This window comes from Puntigrus tetrazona, chromosome 5 (genome assembly GCF_018831695.1).
Source record: "Puntigrus tetrazona isolate hp1 chromosome 5, ASM1883169v1, whole genome shotgun sequence".
NCBI classification, from domain to species: Eukaryota; Metazoa; Chordata; class Actinopteri; order Cypriniformes; family Cyprinidae; genus Puntigrus; species Puntigrus tetrazona.
In genome coordinates, this window is record NC_056703.1 from 15,840,071 (window position 1) to 15,859,335 (window position 19,265).

General features: G+C 34.0%; 6 protein-coding genes across 6 annotated transcripts; all 6 read right to left on the reverse strand.

Annotated features, from left to right (window-relative positions):
* Positions 1–546: 546 nt before the first annotated feature.
* Positions 547–1,608, reverse strand: cxcl11.4 (chemokine (C-X-C motif) ligand 11, duplicate 4). Its single transcript, XM_043238539.1, has 4 exons — positions 1,464–1,608; positions 1,196–1,322; positions 999–1,088; positions 547–852 (listed from the first exon to the last, which is right to left on the reverse strand). The coding sequence occupies exons 1-4, from the start codon at positions 1,519–1,521 to the stop codon at positions 834–836; spliced, it is 294 nt and encodes a 97-aa protein (XP_043094474.1). The 5' UTR covers positions 1,522–1,608; the 3' UTR covers positions 547–833.
* Positions 1,609–2,922: 1,314 nt separating this feature from the next.
* LOC122345699 (C-X-C motif chemokine 11-6-like) lies at positions 2,923–3,774 on the reverse strand. The gene is given in 5 exon segments (XM_043240108.1): positions 2,923–3,059; positions 3,206–3,295; positions 3,405–3,420; positions 3,423–3,530; positions 3,626–3,774. Coding segments are annotated over 5 exon segments (354 nt in total). The 5' UTR covers positions 3,684–3,774; the 3' UTR covers positions 2,923–2,977.
* A 2,361-nt stretch (positions 3,775–6,135) lies between these two features.
* LOC122345695 (C-X-C motif chemokine 11-6-like) lies at positions 6,136–6,963 on the reverse strand. The gene is made up of 4 exons (XM_043240103.1): positions 6,840–6,963; positions 6,618–6,744; positions 6,419–6,508; positions 6,136–6,272 (listed from the first exon to the last, which is right to left on the reverse strand). Exons 1-4 carry the CDS (start codon positions 6,895–6,897, stop codon positions 6,191–6,193), a joined length of 357 nt encoding a protein of 118 aa, XP_043096038.1. The 5' UTR covers positions 6,898–6,963; the 3' UTR covers positions 6,136–6,190.
* A 2,787-nt stretch (positions 6,964–9,750) lies between these two features.
* LOC122345991 (C-X-C motif chemokine 11-6-like) lies at positions 9,751–10,578 on the reverse strand. Its single transcript, XM_043240602.1, has 4 exons — positions 10,455–10,578; positions 10,233–10,359; positions 10,034–10,123; positions 9,751–9,887 (listed from the first exon to the last, which is right to left on the reverse strand). Exons 1-4 carry the CDS (start codon positions 10,510–10,512, stop codon positions 9,806–9,808), a joined length of 357 nt encoding a protein of 118 aa, XP_043096537.1. The 5' UTR covers positions 10,513–10,578; the 3' UTR covers positions 9,751–9,805.
* Positions 10,579–14,849: 4,271 nt separating this feature from the next.
* On the reverse strand, positions 14,850–15,709 carry cxcl11.1 (chemokine (C-X-C motif) ligand 11, duplicate 1). The gene is made up of 4 exons (XM_043240604.1): positions 15,570–15,709; positions 15,358–15,484; positions 15,177–15,269; positions 14,850–15,064 (listed from the first exon to the last, which is right to left on the reverse strand). Exons 1-4 carry the CDS (start codon positions 15,625–15,627, stop codon positions 15,052–15,054), a joined length of 291 nt encoding a protein of 96 aa, XP_043096539.1. The 5' UTR covers positions 15,628–15,709; the 3' UTR covers positions 14,850–15,051.
* A 1,460-nt stretch (positions 15,710–17,169) lies between these two features.
* On the reverse strand, positions 17,170–19,265 carry cxcl20 (chemokine (C-X-C motif) ligand 20). Its single transcript, XM_043240603.1, has 4 exons — positions 18,915–19,265; positions 18,218–18,344; positions 18,034–18,135; positions 17,170–17,932 (listed from the first exon to the last, which is right to left on the reverse strand). Exons 1-4 carry the CDS (start codon positions 18,979–18,981, stop codon positions 17,914–17,916), a joined length of 315 nt encoding a protein of 104 aa, XP_043096538.1. The 5' UTR covers positions 18,982–19,265; the 3' UTR covers positions 17,170–17,913.

Here is a 19,265-nt window from a genome sequence, read left to right on the forward strand (position 1 = left end):
CTAAACTCATTTGTGTATTTCATAACATACCGTTTCATAACATACTGTTGTTATTTTAATGTAAAACTCTAACGGATGCTGTAAGATATTATAAGACCAGGTAGACAAATATATATGTTATGTAAATATATTTATAGCAATATTAATGAAAAGAATTAAACTATCATTTAAAAAGTTATTTATAGCATGGTTAAAGGAATAGTTGAAATGAAACGAAAATCCACACCCTTAAGTAGTCAAGACTTTTTATTTTTGAGTGAACTATTCCTTTAAGGTTTTACATAGCAGTTTCAAAGCATGGTTCTTTAGCACAGAAAAAATCTGATTGTTAAGATTTTTTTTTATAGCGCAGAGCTTTCCCAATTAGGATTTCTAGATGACTTATCATTTTGACTTAATTGGGCAAACCTAAATTTATGTTTTAAACTTTTCGGTTCACGTTTAGATTTAGTACTATAATATTTATTCCTAACAGGATACTTTATAATGACATTTTTTATTTAGTTTATTTATCTAGACTCTATAGGATGATCATGAGTACTCAAATGTCAACAAAAGCTTTATTTTGCAAAACTGTACATATGACACACTGTAAATCAGGCATGTTTTGCATTGCTATTTTGAAATATACAACAGTGAATAATGATTGTTTTTATCAGAAAAAAAGATTTATGTGAAGTAAACATTAAAGAAAGATTTGCGCAGCATTAAAATGTTTTGTTCATGATTTGTCAGAAGAATGTTTGTTACTGATTATACGGTGCTGAAATCTTGCTGTTCTTCACTTTTTTCTGATAGCTCTTATGGATTCGTTTGCAGGCTATATTCTTCTCCTATTTCTTATGCAGGCTCCTGAAAAATAAGCAGAAGCAGCTGGTAGTGAGTCTTCTCTGTTTATCGTGTAAAAAAGTGTGAGAGACAAGTATTCATATTGTATGGACATTAAGCATAGACAAAATAGTAATATTAAAATAAAAATATTAAAGGATTATACTAACCTCTTCTTAACAGCCTTCATGATGTATTTCTGAGTGAATTTGGATTCTGGGTTCAAGCACTTCTTCCCCATACTATTTATCAGAGTAACGCTACACAAAATAAGAAATGTAAAAATAAGATGCTTGGTTGTTTATGTCAGTCAACAGAGATGTACAATATGTGGAGAATATTTGTATTTAAATAGCAGTACACTTACACAATCTCCTGGGTTTTACAAGAGGGGCTTTGTGGTATGATTTCAACCTTCTCAATCAGTTTTGGAGAAACCATGTTCACACCTTGGTTAGCACAAAAACACCTGCTCTTGGGAGATCTAGCCTGACCTGGAAGAGAAAAAGAGTGCATTTTAACATCATCTACAACATCCTGCCATGCAATGAAGGTATCACAATATAAATGCACAATATATGAAGCAAAATATACTTGCATTTCTGCAATCTGCAAAGTTTAGAGATCAAACTCACCTTTCACCTCTACAACAAGCAGGCAGCCCAGAATAACCATAGCTGTAATGATTTTCATGTTGCTAATCTTCTGTTTTCACCTCGCTAATGGCTGGTTAATAAAGTTGTGGCTGATTTATTTCAGATGCTTTATTTTTATGCTTTTTTAAAGGGGCTTTCCCTTCCCGAGAATTTTTCAGTTTTTGTTTCTATGTTCCTGCATCTGTATACTGTACTCGTTTCTCAGAAACACTTTCTTTTCACGCAGGCTTGACCTTTCCAAGAATGAGGAAGGAATCATTTCAATGGCCGTATTCTTTGGTCAACATTGGACTATAATTGGAATGAAATTGCACCAGTGGGAAACAAATAAGTGACCACTGAACCATTTTTCAATAGACTTTAAAAAAACAATAAATTCAGGTACAAAATATGTGTTAGTGAATCATTTACTCAGCTGAATCGTTCAACGACTAGGTGCATAGCTAGAATATTATACCATTTACTGTTGCTCAAGCCCCGAATTGAAATGCCAATGTACTCCAGTAAAATATTATCCAAACCCATCTGTCAATGGAGATGTTTATCAACCTAAGAAGCCTTTTTAATTACGTAAGCAATTATATAATGTATGTCTTCTGCCAGATTGTGATCAGATGAGTCAGTAAAATAGGTTTGCACAAAGATCTGGAGTTGTTAGTTAGTTTTGAAAGGCAGAAAATAAAAGAAATTGCAGGATGAGGTGTAATTTTACCTAGAATTCTTAGCTTTTGACATAGTGTAGCTGAAACACAGTATGGTGATCACCACAAACTAGCAAGAGCAGGATTATCAATACAGTATTCTCTCTCTCTCTCTCTCTCTCTCTCTCTCTCTCTCTCTCTCTCTCTCTCTCTCTCTCTCTCTCTCTCTCTCTCTCTCTCTCTCTCTCTCTCTCTATATATATATATATATCTGATTGCTTTGTTGTCCATTTCTGCAGTATTCATAATTTTATCACATTTTACATTATGAAATGCAGACCAATTTTAAAATATCAAATAACTAATGATGATCTGTTTGCAGGGAATGAGTGACCTATTTCTCCTTTTTCACAAAAGACAGTGGCGATCTACATTAGTTTGCACAGACAAAAGCAATGTCAGTTAAAAATAGCTGCTTATAACTGAGACTTTCAACAATCTTTAAAGCTTTTTTGAATTTTCACATCCCCAATCTTGTGTTTTAGATGCCGATGGGACTATTGTTTATTGTAAATGGATTATTATGTTCACTCAGAAAAGTCAGAAGGTATCATTCATAGACAAAAATATTTATTTAACACATCTTTGTGGCCAAAAAAATACAATCAAAAAGTAAATTATAAAAAGACAGTACATATGACACATTTGTGAAAACAACCCAGTGGTCAGATAAAAAATAATTTAATCAGCTCAGCTTAGACATTAGGAAATATTTTAATGTTTTAATATTAATGTTTTTAATTGAACCCCAACTTATGAATCAGGATATGAATCCATCTGAAGTCTATGAAGTCATTTGAAGGCTGTTGGAGCTGATGATGTCCCGGTGCTCCTCGTTGGGACAGAGACAGTTGTACTGTGTGTCTGCTGCTTCCTGTGAAGATCAGGAATATTTAGCATTTCATTCAATTTCCAGTTAATCCATTCATACGTTTTTAACTTGTCACGTGTCTCTCTCTTCCACAAAAATCTACATCTTTGCATTGAATGGTTATGTAAAAGATAACAAGATATTCTTACATCTTTTCAATAGCCTTTATGATGACGTTTTGAGTGAATTTGGACTCTGGATTCATGCATTTCCGTCCTGCTCCATTCTTCAAAGTGACACTATGAAAGAAAAAACAATGAGCCAAATCTCACTTGGGTTTGTTTTACCATTGACAAATGAACTGAAAATGAAAATAAATGAATGTATACAAATGTAGGCTGTGCTTACATAATCTCATGTTTTGACAAGATGGACTTGGAGGAATGATTTCAACCTTCTCGATGTTCTTCACTAAAACCATGTTTGCACCTTTGTCTACACAGAAACACCTGCCCCTTGAAGACCTGTCCTGTCCTGAAAGAGACATGTCACGTATTACACGTGAGAACATGACCAGAAACATATACTTGTTCTGAAGATATGCTGAATGCTCTTGATCTCAAACTCACCTTTCACCCCTACAGCGATCAGGCAGACGAGAAGAACACAAGCTGAGATAGTCTTCATTGTCTTCTTGTTGTTGATCTGTGGTTGTGTTATGTCTGGGTCAGTCAGATTATGACCGAAGGACTGCAGGAGTTCACTTAAATACTGTAGGATCAGGGTTTCCCCTCAGTTTTACTTCTCATTTTATGTTTCACTACTCCAGCTTCCTTTCCTTTTCATCTTTTGATTGCGATTTCCCGGAAAATACTGTCCTACATTTTGAAGTTGTAGTTAGTTTAATTTACTAATTGGATGTAAATGTGCTCCTACTCTTTATTGAAATCAGCTTTCTTGATAATTAAATTAATCACCTATGCCCCTCAACCACCAACACCTTTATCTGCTACAACACTGTTTTTCTACAGATTTTTTTCTTGCAGTGTAGTTTACTAAAGGGTTCTGGCAGCCGTGTTTTAACCAGACTCATCCGTGCTAAGCAGCAGCAGCTTGACCTTTCCAAGAATGAGGAAGGAATCATTTAAATTATTATTTTCTTTTGTCAGTATTAGACAGATTGTTATATAGTAACTGTAATAATGAATAAGCATGATGAAAAGCATTGGACAAAAAAAAAATTTTGTGTTCATGGGTTCCAGTGGCAACTAGACACATTTAAGTATATTTAGATGCTCTTAAGTTTGTTTTAAGAAGTGCTGAAGAATCATTTTTTAGTGTATTAAGAACATAATTTGTATGTTATTTGAAATACTGCAGTAATGTAGTAAAATTTCTGACAATGGAGATGACTGCATACCAGCCTAAGAATCTAAATATTATCTAAAAATATACATAACTTAATGATTCCCTGTTTATTGAACTCTTATTTGCACTGTGCTTTTGTTGTTCTGTGGTGTCGTGCAGAGACCAACACTTCTTTAAAAAATAAAGCTTAATAAAGATCAGCTATTAGTGGTTTTCACTACCCTTTTACTTTACGTCGCATGTTATATTTAAAAGTCTTTTATGAAAAAACAAAACAAAACTGTGATGTACGGAAATGCTGACATGCACAGATGTCATCATTATAGGAAAACTTGTATAAAAGACTGCTATAAATTATAAAAGTATAATTACTGCTATAAACACATCTGCTTTTTTTCTAGCAATACAAAATATAGATAATACTGTTGATTAAAAGTTTAAGATCGGTACAATTTTAAATATTTAAGCGTCTTATGCTCACTAAGGCTGTATTTATTTGCACAAATAGCTGGAAAAGTAATATTGTGAAATATTATTAGAATTTAAAATAACTGTTTTAATAAAACATAATTTCTTCATGTAATGCTAAGCTGATATTTTGATTATCTGTTTCATTCCAGTCTTTGCTGATGCTGATTTGTATGCTGATTTATTATCAGTGTTAGAAAAAGTTGTGCTGCTTAATATTGTTTGGAAACTGTGCTATTTTGTATTATTCTTTGATTAATTAATATACATATTTGATTAATGTAACACATCCTGGGTGAATAAAAATATTGCCTACCACTTTTGAATCAATCAATCAATCAGTCAGTCACTTTTATTTATATAGAGCTTTTAACAGCACAGATTGTATCAAAGCACTGAACAATTTATATATTGTTACAAATGATTTCTGTATTGCTATTTAAATGCTGTTCTTTTTTTCTTCTCCTTTTTTTAAACAAAGATCCTTATTAAAATATCACAGGATGCAGAACAATATTAAAGCAGCACAACTATTTTCAACATTTATAATAAATCAGCATGTTAGAATGATTTATCAATGGTCATGTGACACTCAAGAATAATTATATTGAAAATTCTGTAGGAATAAATTACATTTTACAAATGATTCACGTAAAAAAAAACAGTATTACTACACTATTACTTTTTTTTAATGTAATCAAATAAACACAGCCTTGATGAAGAAAAGAGATTTCTTTGAAAAATATAAAATATTGTACTGAACTTCTGAACAATGTATATGTTTGAAAGCGTGGACAGATTTGTTTAAAACTCTTTCTTCCATTAATGATGAGGCAACTAAGAAGTTTTTTCTAGACATTGTTTTAATTCATTATATGGGATGGAAATGTGGCTTGATTGTCATTTTCAGTTGACTAATTTATCTAGGGCAGTCTTTATACTATCTGTATCAGTCTACAGAGAAACTGTTTAAAAGAGTATAGCCGTTTTTTACACTTTAACACAAGGCAAGGCAAGTTTGCAATGCCCATAAGACTATTGATGGTAAATGGATTATTATATGCATTTTCATTCAGAATTACAGATTCAAGAACTGCTTAGAAAAAGGTCAAAAGATGTATTTAGATATAAAAGCTTTATTTGACACATTTTTGTGGACAATGACGATACAATTATAAACAAATTATAAAAAGACTGTACATATGACACATTTGTGAAAACAACCCAGTGGTCAGATAAAAAATAATTTAATCAGCTCAGCTTAGACATTAGGAAATATTTTAATGTTTTAATATTAATGTTTTTAATTGAACCCCAACTTATGAATCAGGATATGAATCCATCTGAAGTCTATGAAGTCATTTGAAGGCTGTTGGAGCTGATGATGTCCCGGTGCTCCTCGTTGGGACAGAGACAGTTGTACTGTGTGTCTGCTGCTTCCTGTGAAGATCAGGAATATTTAGCATTTCATTCAATTTCCAGTTAATCCATTCATACGTTTTTAACTTGTCACGTGTCTCTCTCTTCCACAAAAATCTACATCTTTGCATTGAATGGTTATGTAAAAGATAACAAGATATTCTTACATCTTTTCAATAGCCTTTATGATGACGTTTTGAGTGAATTTGGACTCTGGATTCATGCATTTCCGTCCTGCTCCATTCTTCAAAGTGACACTATGAAAGAAAAAACAATGAGCCAAATCTCACTTGGGTTTGTTTTACCATTGACAAATGAACTGAAAATGAAAATAAATGAATGTATACAAATGTAGGCTGTGCTTACATAATCTCATGTTTGCGACAAGATGGACTTGGAGGAATGATTTCAACCTTCTCGATGTTCTTCACTAAAACCATGTTTGCACCTTTGTCTACACAGAAACACCTGCCCCTTGAAGACCTGTCCTGTCCTGAAAGAGACATGTCACGTATTACACGAGAGAACATGACCAGAAACATATACTTGTTCTGAAGATATGCTGAATGCTCTTGATCTCAAACTCACCTTTCACCCCTACAGCGATCAGGCAGACGAGAAGAACACAAGCTGAGATAGTCTTCATTGTCTTCTTGTTGTTGATCTGTGGTTGTGTTATGTCTGGGTCAGTCAGATTATGACCGAAGGACTGCAGGAGTTCACTTAAATACTGTAGGATCAGGGTTTCCCCTCAGTTTTACTTCTCATTTTATGTTTCACTACTCCAGCTTCCTCTCTTTTTTTTTAAGTCTTTTAATTGCGATTTCTCGGAAGCACTGACTTTGAGAGAATCCTCGACTTAGGACACCCTCTTTGTAACTTTCCATTAATTAGGAAGCAAATACTGCTTGATTAGATTAAAATGTCTTTGTGAGCCAATGCTCTAATTAAGCAATATTTCCTCGATTATCATTTTTTTTTCTACAGATTTTTCTTTTCTTGCAATTTAGCTTAGAAGAGAATAAGTTACAGTTAAAGAGGTCTAAGTCCTAACCAGACTCATCACTGCTATGTAGCAACAGACTTGACCTATACAAATGTGGGAAAGGAATCTTTTGAATATTTTTTTTCTTTTGTGAATAATTGCATTGAAAAGAATGAAAGTCAAGTCACTTTTATTTATTTAGCTATTTTATTTTATACCTATTTTAACAACACAGATTGTGTCAAAGCCGGACTGTGAATTAAAACCTTGCATAAATAATGCAAAAGGACAACAGTAAAGACTCAAATTTCCAGTTAAAGGTCTCATATTGTACATCTTTTTGGAGTTTTATTTTTTAACCATATCAATATGTTTTTACAACTCCTCTCTCAGGAGCTCTGTTAAAAAAAAATTGCATTTTGGCCTCGCTAATTACTATTCATGAGCCTCTCTTCTGATTGACCTGTTCTTTTTTGAGTGATGCAAGAGCAGGCCAATAAAATATAGTCGGATCGCAGAGCAGGTTTTCATCCAAAGACTGGAGCGATAGTTCTGCTCACCACAAGTCTAGGTTTACATATGAGGTGTCCCATTCACAAGCTTCATTAACGAGCATGACAGCATTAATAGGCTGCTCATGAAAGTCTGAAACATGGTGAGAGGTATGAGGAAAAGCACCCACAACTGCCTTCATCACTTGGTGGAGCAGCCAGTTACAAATGATTGATTGGGTCCTTTGACTGTTCCAAAAAGACCCGTTATTGCAGACAAAAAACCTTTCTGTGTGGAGTTTGTACATTGATGTTGGAGTTTCCTCTGGGTTTCTCTCACAATCCAGAGACATACAGGACAGGTGCACAGAGAATGTGTGTGACAGACAGGTCATACTGACCCAGGAAAGACTCCAGCCTCATGACCCTACGGGACAAGCTCTGGGGAAAATGTATGTGATATATGGATGGATTAACCAATTAACACGAACACTATATAAGCACACACCACAGCTCAGTCAGTGTCTGGGCTTGTATGTATGAAGTGGACTCTCTCCCTCGTTCCTGTGAAGTACTGATGAAAGACTTACCTTGCTACTTACCTCTTGTGGTTCTCTCCATGTCCCAGCTGTCTCCAGTGTCTCTGTCAGTGTCCTCTGTGGTTGTGGTGTGTTTCCCTGACACTCTTTTTCACCACCAATGTGTCTTCCCTGATCCATGTCTTCACAAATAAAAAAATGTGCTGAAAATGTATAGTGTTTTTCAGGTAGTGGAGTATGAATGGCAAGTGTTTGTGTATTTTGAAAAATGTAGCCATTGCATGCATTTTGTCTTAAAGCAATGAACAATGATTCACAGTTTAGTCCCCATAGACTTCTATTTTTCAGACCCTGTTCTAATCACCAAGTGTAGTTAGCGTTTATCTCTCTATGTAAGCCATTTTCCCGTTTCCCAGTTCCCTCCTAGTTTCCTTGTTAGACTTCCCTGTGTTCTGACTTATGCCTGGTATCTGGACTCTCTCTTTGCCTGCCGTCTTGGACGCTGTTTGTACCTGATTGGATTATTGCTTGCTCACCTGGATTCTCACTCTGTTTTGTCTTTTTGGATCACGTTCGCAATGGTCTGACCATGCCTCTAAATAAAGGTCTGCACTTGTATCCCCAACTTAGTAGTCAGAGCCTCTATGTTACACGAATATTGTCTACTTATTTCATGATTGTATTTATTCACAGTTATTTTGGTGTGATGTTTTTTTTGTTTTGTTAAACAAGAATAACCATTGAATTGAAATTCAAAGAAAATTCTATTGTTAATTTACTCATTATACATGGAATATTTTTTATTCACAAATGAAATGTGAAAAAACCTACTTATTATGTTAAAATAAGAAATACCAAAGCAAAAAGAAATGTACACTATTTCAAAGCTTTAAATCTACTCTTTGAATAATTTGTAATTATTTTATATTTATTTTAAATAGTTTTCATTTCGATGTCATGTTATTGCCCTTGTTCAAAAACTACAATAAAAATAAGTTTCCATCTATTATGTGTTTACACTCATTTATTATTTTTTTCTCAATTATTTCTTCCATTAATGGAGCCTAACCACATAGCTTGAATGTCATTTTCAGTTGACTGATTTATCTAGAGCAGTGGCGATCTATATTACACTGCAATGGCAAAAGTCTTTATATCAGCCATATCAGTCAACTGAGCTTTCACATCCCAGACCTTATGTTTTAGATGGCCATGAGGCTATTGCCTGTAAAGAGATTTTTTTATGCACTTGCTCAGAATTACAGAATCAAGAGGTCAGAAGAAATATTTAGATATAAAAGCTTTATTTGACACATTTTTGTGGACAATGACGATACAATTATAAACAAATTAAAAAAAAGACTGTACATATGACACATTTGTGAAAACAACCCAGTGGTCAAATAAAAAATAATTTAATCAGATCAGCTTAGACATATCAGCTTAGAAATATTTTAATGTTTTAATATTAATGTTTTTTTTTCTTAATTGAACCCCAACTTATGAATCAGGATATGAATTCATCTGAAGTCTATGAAGTCATTTGAAGGCTGTTGGAGCTGATGATGTCCCGGTGCTCCTCGTTGGGACAGAGACAGTTGTACTGTGTGTCTGCTGCTTCCTGTGAAGATCAGGAATATTTAGCATTTCATTCAATTTCCAGTTAATCCATTCATGCGTTTTTAACTTGTCACGTGTCTCTCTCTTCCACAAAAATCTACATCTTTGCATTGAATGGTTATGTAAAGGATAACAAGATATTCTTACATCTTTTCAATAGCCTTTATGATGACGTTTTGAGTGAATTTGGACTCTGGATTCATGCATTTCCGTCCTGCTCCATTCTTCAAAGTGACACTATGAAAGAAAAAACAATGAGCCAAATCTCACTTGGGTTTGTTTTACCATTGACAAATGAACTGAAAATGAAAATAAATGAATGTATACAAATGTAGGCTGTGCTTACATAATCTCATGTTGTTGACAAGATGGACTTGGAGGAATGATTTCAACCTTCTCGATGTTCTTCACTAAAACCATGTTTGCACCTTTGTCTACACAGAAACACCTGCCCCTTGAAGACCTGTCCTGTCCTGAAAGAGACATGTCACGTATTACACGAGAGAACATGACCAGAAACATATACTTGTTCTGAAGATATGCTGAATGCTCTTGATCTCAAACTCACCTTTCACCCCTACAGCGATCAGGCAGACGAGAAGAACACAAGCTGAGATAGTCTTCATTGTCTTCTTGTTGTTGATCTGTGGTTGTGTTATGTCTGGGTCAGTCAGATTATGACCGAAGGACTGCAGGAGTTCACTTAAATACTGTAGGATCAGGGTTTCACCCTCAGTTTTACTTCTCATTTTATGTTTCACTACTCCAGCTTCCTTTCCTTTTCGTCTTTTGATTGCGATTTCCCGGAAAGTACAGTCCTTAACTCTTGTGGATAGGAGCCTTGACCCTGTTTGTAGCTGTCTATGAATTCTAAAGAAATGATTGCTTAATTAGACTGGAATGTTGTGTAAACAGTTTTGCTGAGAGTACGTTAGAATCAAATTGATAATGAAAAAATCTTGGTTCATTTTGAATTTGATTACTTTTATTGTCCATTTTAAACATGACAATATGTTGTACGTGTATAAATTAAGGAAACAATATACAAAAGTTAGAAAATCCACACTGAACCTATTTATTAACAATCTTTTGCAACACTTTTAATGATAATGACCAAGAAACATTTACAGATAAAATACAGATACAGTGCACAGTGAAGTTGTAATTGGTGTAATTTATAATTGATAACCAGTCTGATGTAAATGTGGCATTACCCATTACTGAAATCAGCTTTCTTTATATGCATGAATGCATGTGTGTCACGTTCTGGCCAGAAAAATGGAGACTGCGTTGAACAGAAGAGACTTCCTTCATTAACATAAATGATATCCAGGTTTCCAGCCAGCAATCAAACACAAAGTGAGTAGCAACAATCTCAAAGACCAAACTTCTGATTAGTAAGTCAAAGTTCTTTCCTTTTCAGGATAATCACAAGCCAGCAAGGTATACTCAGGCGGACAGAGCAAAGACCAGCACCCCAGGTAGGTCACCTCAAGATCAGCCGTAGACCGAATGGCGTGAGTTGGCTTTATATTGGGGCAGGTAAGTGACAACAGGTGCGGGTGATCAGTACTCTGGTGATTGAGATCGGGACCAGGTGGCCGAATCAGTGGGTGTAGGAAGTGATGGCAAGACGACATGAAAAATGCATGATTGCAGATTGGAAAAAAATCAAATAAAATAATGATAATGCTTACTCAAACCTTTATGTAAGGTTCTGTTGATATGATATTGTTATTATTACATCTGCATTATACTTTAATGCAGATGTAATAATAATAATACTTTAATATGCATTAAACTCACATATCTGTGTCAACCGATTTAAATTTATATGTTTCAGGTTACATATTAAATATGCTGTTGTTGTCTACATTTAAAGAAGGTTTCTGTTATGTTGTAGTTTTTGTGGTTACCCAAATATTTCTGGCCGTGAATATTTTACTTCATTAAATGTACTTGCTAATTAAGTTATAGCATATGATATGCTATAGCAAAACCCTGTTTTAGCAGGCTGATCAAATGTACATATATTTGCCTTTACCTGTTTAACACAAGTTCTGTTACAGGTCTGTAAAATAAAAAATAATAATAATCATCACAAAGTGTGGCTGGGATCTTTTGGTTTTGCTGGTGTGCTTGTGGATGTTTACTTTATTTATGAAGGCATTAAGAAACCACAAACAAGGATGTGGGACAAAACATATATTTTCTGTGGAAGATGGTCAGTTGTTTTCACTACCTCTTTTTCTTCCAAGCCACTCTAAGATTGGTTACGTCTAATGGTAAAAAGATGACAGCATGTATTGGCCAATAATTTGTGGGAATTAATGTCCATAAATTATTGCAGTTATTCTCTAAGCAGTCCTGTGTCGTGTTTGTTTGGTAAGTTTGAGTGTAAACTGGCATAAACCAAACCTTTAGAAAAGGTTTTCAGACCAAAATAGGTTTTGTCATATATTTTTATGGTGTTTAGAACACTTAACGAAAAGAAAGTATATTTGTTGGCAGATTATGAAATATTTCTGAGATACAATTTTTCTAATGATGAAATTTAGTGAATAATCAGATTTCCAATGTTGAAATACCGAATAGTTTAAGAAATAAACAAAATGCAAATCAGGTCATTAAACAAAACTTCTCATTTCGCCGGAACGTTATCAAGTGTTTTCACTACCCTTTTCTTTATATAGAATTTTAACCAAGACAATGTGTTCAAGTCTTAGCTAATGACTTTTCTTTTCGGTAATCTGGAAATATCAATTCAACTGCTGTGTATTTTTGAAAAATGCAATGCATGCTGATGCTATCAGTTAACTTCAGTAAAGCATGTGGTGCTGCAAGGATCTGTCTTAGGCCCTGTGCTATTTTCAGTATATACATGTTGCCCCTTGGTAATGTTATACTGTTACTTCCATACAGTCAAAATTTGGATGTAATATTAGACAGCTACCTGTCTGCCTGTTTCTGATGCAGAAGAGCTAGTTCATGCATACAAGACCTGTTGTAATGTTGTAATGCACTTCAGTTGTAGTGCATACTGAAGCTGTCCTGCATCTTCAGTAAACAAGTTACAGTTAAGCCCAAAATGCAATTTATACCAGGTCAAGGAAATATGATCTTATTATGTCAATTTTACAGTATCATATATTACATGAGAGAATATCATCATAAACACATACATGTCAGACAAATAAACTCCTCCAAACTGAGCAGCTTCTCTTCTGTGTTATTTCTTTAGTCCACCAGTGTCAGCCATATATTGTACTCTGGCACTGCTGATAAACTTCCTGTTATTATTCATCTGAAGATGTGTTGAATGATCTTGATCTGCAATTTTCAGAGCTGAGACTCACCTTTCACCCCTACATTTCTGCACCAATTTTTACCAACATCACAATGCCTCTGGCGCCACTGACATGAACAACGACAGGAAGTTTACCATTTGTCTGACAGGAGAAATAATTTGGTATTCTGAGATGACCAAACACCTGAAAGGAGATGATGACTCCGAACCAGCGTACAAAACTATAGTGTTTATCTTTTTATAAACAAACACTGCTGCAGGCTTCGCTGTTTTTAAAGTTTTGATGCTTGTTTAAGTTATTGGCAGAGATGTTCGGCTCAGGGATTTACAGTGAGGACTCACTTCCCAGTTTCAATTTCACAAGCATGGCCGTTTTGATTTCCCATTTCTTTAAAATGTCCTGACTTTTGTCTCGTGTCATTTAGTTCAAAGATTATTCTGGCCACTAAGGAAAAAATAATAATTTTGTTTTGCTGCAATTTTGGAAGTTGGTGTAAATTCTTTCAAATACCCTTTGAAACCTAAGATAAGTGAAGGGATGAAATGTAAAATCCAAGCACAAGCGCTAAAGCATCCATTATCCTTAATTGTAATACTGTTTGGTCAGACAACAGCAAACGATTAAATGCGTTCAACTCCATGTGCATTGCATTATTAAAATGTTTAAACACAAAAAACTGTATTTTGGATAATGAAAACAAGTGATGATGAAAACCAGTGACATCAAGTCAAACGTGAACCCAGCTTCTGTTTTCAGAGAAATCGGTCATCAGTTTTCACTGCCTCTGTATCTAAAATAGAGTCTTAATGAGAAGCTCACACTTATGAAGGGGGAAAAACCTTTTGCAAACTCATGATGATCTTTTCTGTTGTATTTCTGCGGACACAGAAGACCAACATACATATAACAATATTTTGTGAAAATATGTGTACATGTAGCAAACTAGTTCTGATTGTTAAACTTTATATTTATATCACTTAATCGACATGTTGTTTAGTATGATTAATACATATGAACACAGTCTGGTTTTTATACACATAAGCTACAATCTTCATTCTTTGTGTTTACCAGCAATTTACCAAAATTTTGAGAATCTTTTGTATTGTGATATAGCACTTAGATATAGGAATAATCAGTCTTAGTTTAAATTAGACCAATATACATTTTTATGATATTGATTAAAAAAGTTATGACCAGTCTTTAGGAGAAAGACTAAGACTTAAGCATTTCTTTTTTTTATTGTTCCCTTCCTAACTATTGCGATTCTTATATTATTTTCATATATATTGTCAGAAATGTGATATTTCCATGTTCACTCTTGATTTGTGGTCTTCAGATATTTTCCCCTACATCAATATGTGGACTTCTCGGTTTCCCTTGTTGTTTCTGATTGCGTGACTATGGTTTTCATTTATTGTTTTGTCATATAAATATTCCTTGTATTGTATAGTCCTTGTTGTTCATCTATTACTTTCTATTATTTTTTTAATAAGCATGTATTAGGTGGAAATGACATGTTTAACAAGTGTTAAATTATGAATCAGACAATAACTTTGCATCTTTATGTGTTCTTTCCTAACTTCCTGTTTAATTTTTGCTCACAGAGACATAACATAACTATTTCTTCAAGAACCATGCAATGACCAAAACCATTAACACAAATATGATCAAACCTTCAATTTATTTTATTAGAAATTTTCCTTTGACAGATAACAACATACAGAAGAACATCCAACATGCTTCTGAAATAAATTAAACTACAAATAACATAACGTGTAAATATAATATATAAAACACATAATAGTTATAAATGAACAGAATCGATACAGTCCATGGTGGCCACAACCTTCACACATTTTACTGAGCACTCCTAAAAGAGAAGAAACATAAATAAAAATTACTTGATTATATTAGATAGTTTGATAAAGATATGAAGCCTGGGTCTGCGGTGTATAAATTCCTATGTGATTGATAAGACTCACCTGGACTTTTTTTCAATCATGTCAATGATATTCTTGGTAAACAAGGACTCTGTGTTTAAACATCTTTTACCTCCACCATTTTTCAGCGTGACACTGTTCAGACACAAAATCAGGTTATTTAAAGAGAACACAGATTCATAATGTCTTAGATTCAGTTCGATTCAAATAATCAAGTACTTACACAACCTCCAGATGTCCACAGGATGGACTGACAGGGTGAATTTCAACTTTCTCTATCAGCTTTGGTCTCACCATTTTGAGACCGGCACCAAGACATAAACATCTTTGGATTCCAATCCCGGGTTTTCCTGGAGGATGATAAAAATAAATTAAACAATGAAACAACAGATTGTGCTGATTGTGAGACGTTTAAAAGAGAACAAACCACCTCACCTTCAACAGCAACAATGGCCAAAATAACAAGAGCAAATAGAGCTGCCACAGTCTTCATTGTTTCAGTTTCTTGAAGGTCTTCACTTTAAGCTGCTTGACTGACCAAATGTGAACAAATGAGCTGATGGGCTTCATTTTATATAGGCATCAGAGACAATCTGGGATTTCCCTGTTAGCTGCTCTAGTGGAAGATGAGATCTGAGTTCCACTTGCTATTTCTATATCTTACTCAGTTTCTGGGAAATATACTCTGCAGTGTTTTCATCATTTTGTTTGGTTTTAAGTGCCATTTGATCAGGTTTATATACTTTTTACAGTATATGTCGCACATATTCAGTTTCATTGCCAAAAATAAGGACATAATATATAATAAGTGATATAATTGTAATAAGAAAAAACTGACTTTTGATCAACTAAAATAGTCTTCTTTACTTTACATATTACTTGTTTCTTGTTTTGTTCATTACACCTTATGTAAAATACGCTCAGTTCGCGCAGTGCTTGGCCTGGTACTGTTTATGTTTAGCGGTTACTGTTATGAGCGTTTACTAAAATTAAAGTACTAGTATTAAATTAATAGCGCAGCAAATTCGGTCCGCTAATATTGATCTTGCTTGGCCGCCCACCCGTGACCTAAAAACAAATTAAATATGGATCTAGCAGGCGTCAGACTTCTTTTCATCACACAGATGATTGCACCAGAGCGGTGCATTTTCACTTCCGGTTCTTCATATATTCAGGATACCTCTGTGTCACTGTTCAAGCCTCAGGATAGCCGTTTCACGTCATGTAAAATGCACAAGATATGAAGAGGAGAGGAGAAGAGTGGCAGAGCAAAGTTTGTTACATTAAACAAATGAAGGCTTGAGGCTGTAAAGATGGTTCGGCAAAATATTTAGTTAAGGGTATGAATATTTATGCAATGTATTTATTTAAGTTTTTTTTATTTTTCAAAATATTTAAAAAACCTGTTTGCTGTGAGGTTATGGTGAATGGACTGTAGATTGATGTGGAAAAAGAAGTATTTGACATGAAGCAACGTAACAAAATGTGAAAAAAACAAGGGGTATAAATACTTTACAAAGCACTGTGTTACTATATATATATATATATATATATATATATATATATATATATATATATATATATATATATAGAGAGAGAGAGAGAGAGAGAGAGAGAGAGAGAGAGTGTTTCAACAGTTTTTATCTAAAGTCTAAAAATACATACTATGTTGCAGAACAGTGACCTTTTGTGCTTTCACTTTCTGGTAACTATGGTCTTTTCACATAAATACACACACTGTTTGCGTGTGAACAAGATAAAATGATGCAAGGTCTATTCCAGACTTTTCCGCATGGAAAATTTCATCTGAATGTACAGTATACAATTCAGCAAAGCAGTCACTTCACATGCAACAAAGTATGAGCATGACAAAAACGTTATTGTTGTATTGAATTTTTCACTTAATTGAAATCTGCAAGATTAGAGAAACGTTTCATTGTTGTAGTTAGTGGGAGACTGAAGTCAAGGTCAAGGTTTATTTTGATTCATCCTCATGTGATCAAAAACACATTTATTAAGTAAACAAAACACCAAATCTGCATGAATTATTTTTATTTCGTGGTTACGTTTTACAAAGATTTCATCTGGATTAGAAAGGTTTGTAGAAAAACGGATTAATAAAAGTTACAAAGTAAATAAAGCAGTAATTATGAACATAATCCATTATTTTAACCAAAACAGCGTTTCATCTAAAAACTCAAAACACTATTTTCAAGCCTAGATTTCACATCTAGTTTCTTAGTCTAAACATTCATAAATAAAAAAGGATTTTCTTGACAAATAAAAAGTATTGTCTTGTTTTGAGAAAAAAAAAAGTCAAAATTAGATGACTTTTTGCTTAGAGCAAGCAAAACAAATCAAAACCAAAAATCTGCCAATGGGGTAAGAAAAATAAACTTATTTCAAACAGAAAACAGCATTATGTTGTTTAAACCACTGACAGATTATTTTGCTTGTTTCAAATAAAAACCCACTTAAATTTGGCTTGTTTTTGTTCCTTGAAAACAAGACTATAATTTTTTCTTGTCTTGAAATCTATACTAGAAAAACTTTTTTTGCAGTGTATCGATGTGCTCATCATTTCTGAAAGAGCAAAATGTTCATTGGCCTCAATAACAAATGAGCCTGTATTAGCTGTAGTTTCATCAGAGAAATGTTTAAAATCACGAAACGATAAAGAAAATATGGTTAATAATAATAATAATGAAAATCTTGAATAATTTCAATAGCCATCCTTGTCGTCAAACTTCTCAATCTTCTCTTTTCTTCCTCCGCTCCTTTACTTTTTGTTTTGCTTTCTATAAATAAAACACAATGTCACAAAATGTATTTATAATAACATAATACATAAACATATACGTTATAATTGTTTGTATACGTTCAGTAGTGTATTTCTCACCCTTTGCCCTTCAATAATCTCTGTCCTTGCCTCTTGTTTGGATCCAAACACACCTTTGGCTTCCTGTTTAGCTTTCCTTTTCCCTTTCTTATCAGTGTCAATCTAAAATTAAGAGGAAAAGACAGAAACAAAAGCAATTGTTTCACTCTCTAGAGAATGTTGTAGTGGGACTCTGCATACTTACACAATCTCTGTCTTTGAGCAAGAGGGACTCGGTGGGAACATTTCAACTCTGTAAATCCATCTCGGCTTCACTGCTTTTTGCAGTTCGCCTCTGCAAAAGCAGCGTTGTGATAACCCCCCTGCTTGCCCTATGACACAGTTACGATAAGTTTAAGGACTAATCTACACAACAGATCCGTGGCAGGAAAACTATTCCTACAAGCTGGTAATCACCGATCGGACTGACAGACAATAAACGAGATATTTGTTGTGATGCATGCTATTTAACACAATTACGTTATATTTAACAGGAACACCTGAGAATACTGTTTAATCAGTAACATTAACAAACATCAAGTGGATCTCTGGACAATCACTGCATTCTGTCGTCAAAATAGTTTACATAACTGATCCAGAATTTTTCAAAAACGTATTCATTACAGTCCATTTAATGTTTATAAATGCCATACTCTGATGCATATAGGCTCATATACTTTAACGAAAAACAAACTGCTGATCTTTTACGTTTTAGTATTTTCTTAAGTTTTGGATTGCGCGTGAGATTGTCCTCAAAAAAGAGTTTTTGTACAAAAACTTGTACATTACATAATTATTTTTTCACACGTTAACAATAAATGGTCAACTAAAATGCTTTACTATTTGTTCTGTGTATATATGATGCCAATAGATAAGACAATAGACAAAAGATATCAGCTTACCTGCAGAGTGTGTAAGAGTCGCTCCGAACACGACAGCACTCAACAGTGTGAGAACAACCTGATTCATGATTCACCTCACCGGCAGGGCCAAACGAATGTTTCCTCCGTATGCGGTCCCTTCCTTATAAAGCACGCACTTACTTTCATTTTCCATTCTTCCAATAAAATATTCTCAACAACACATCCATCATCAATGAGGATAAATTTGCGTGACCAGATAAGAAATGACCATTTGTTTTAACATTTGAATGTTAATTTATGCACATAAAAGTCACTGAAGATTATGTAGAGAGAAAGACAACACAAAGAACACATCATCATCATTATCATTAATATTAATTTCTCTTGCAT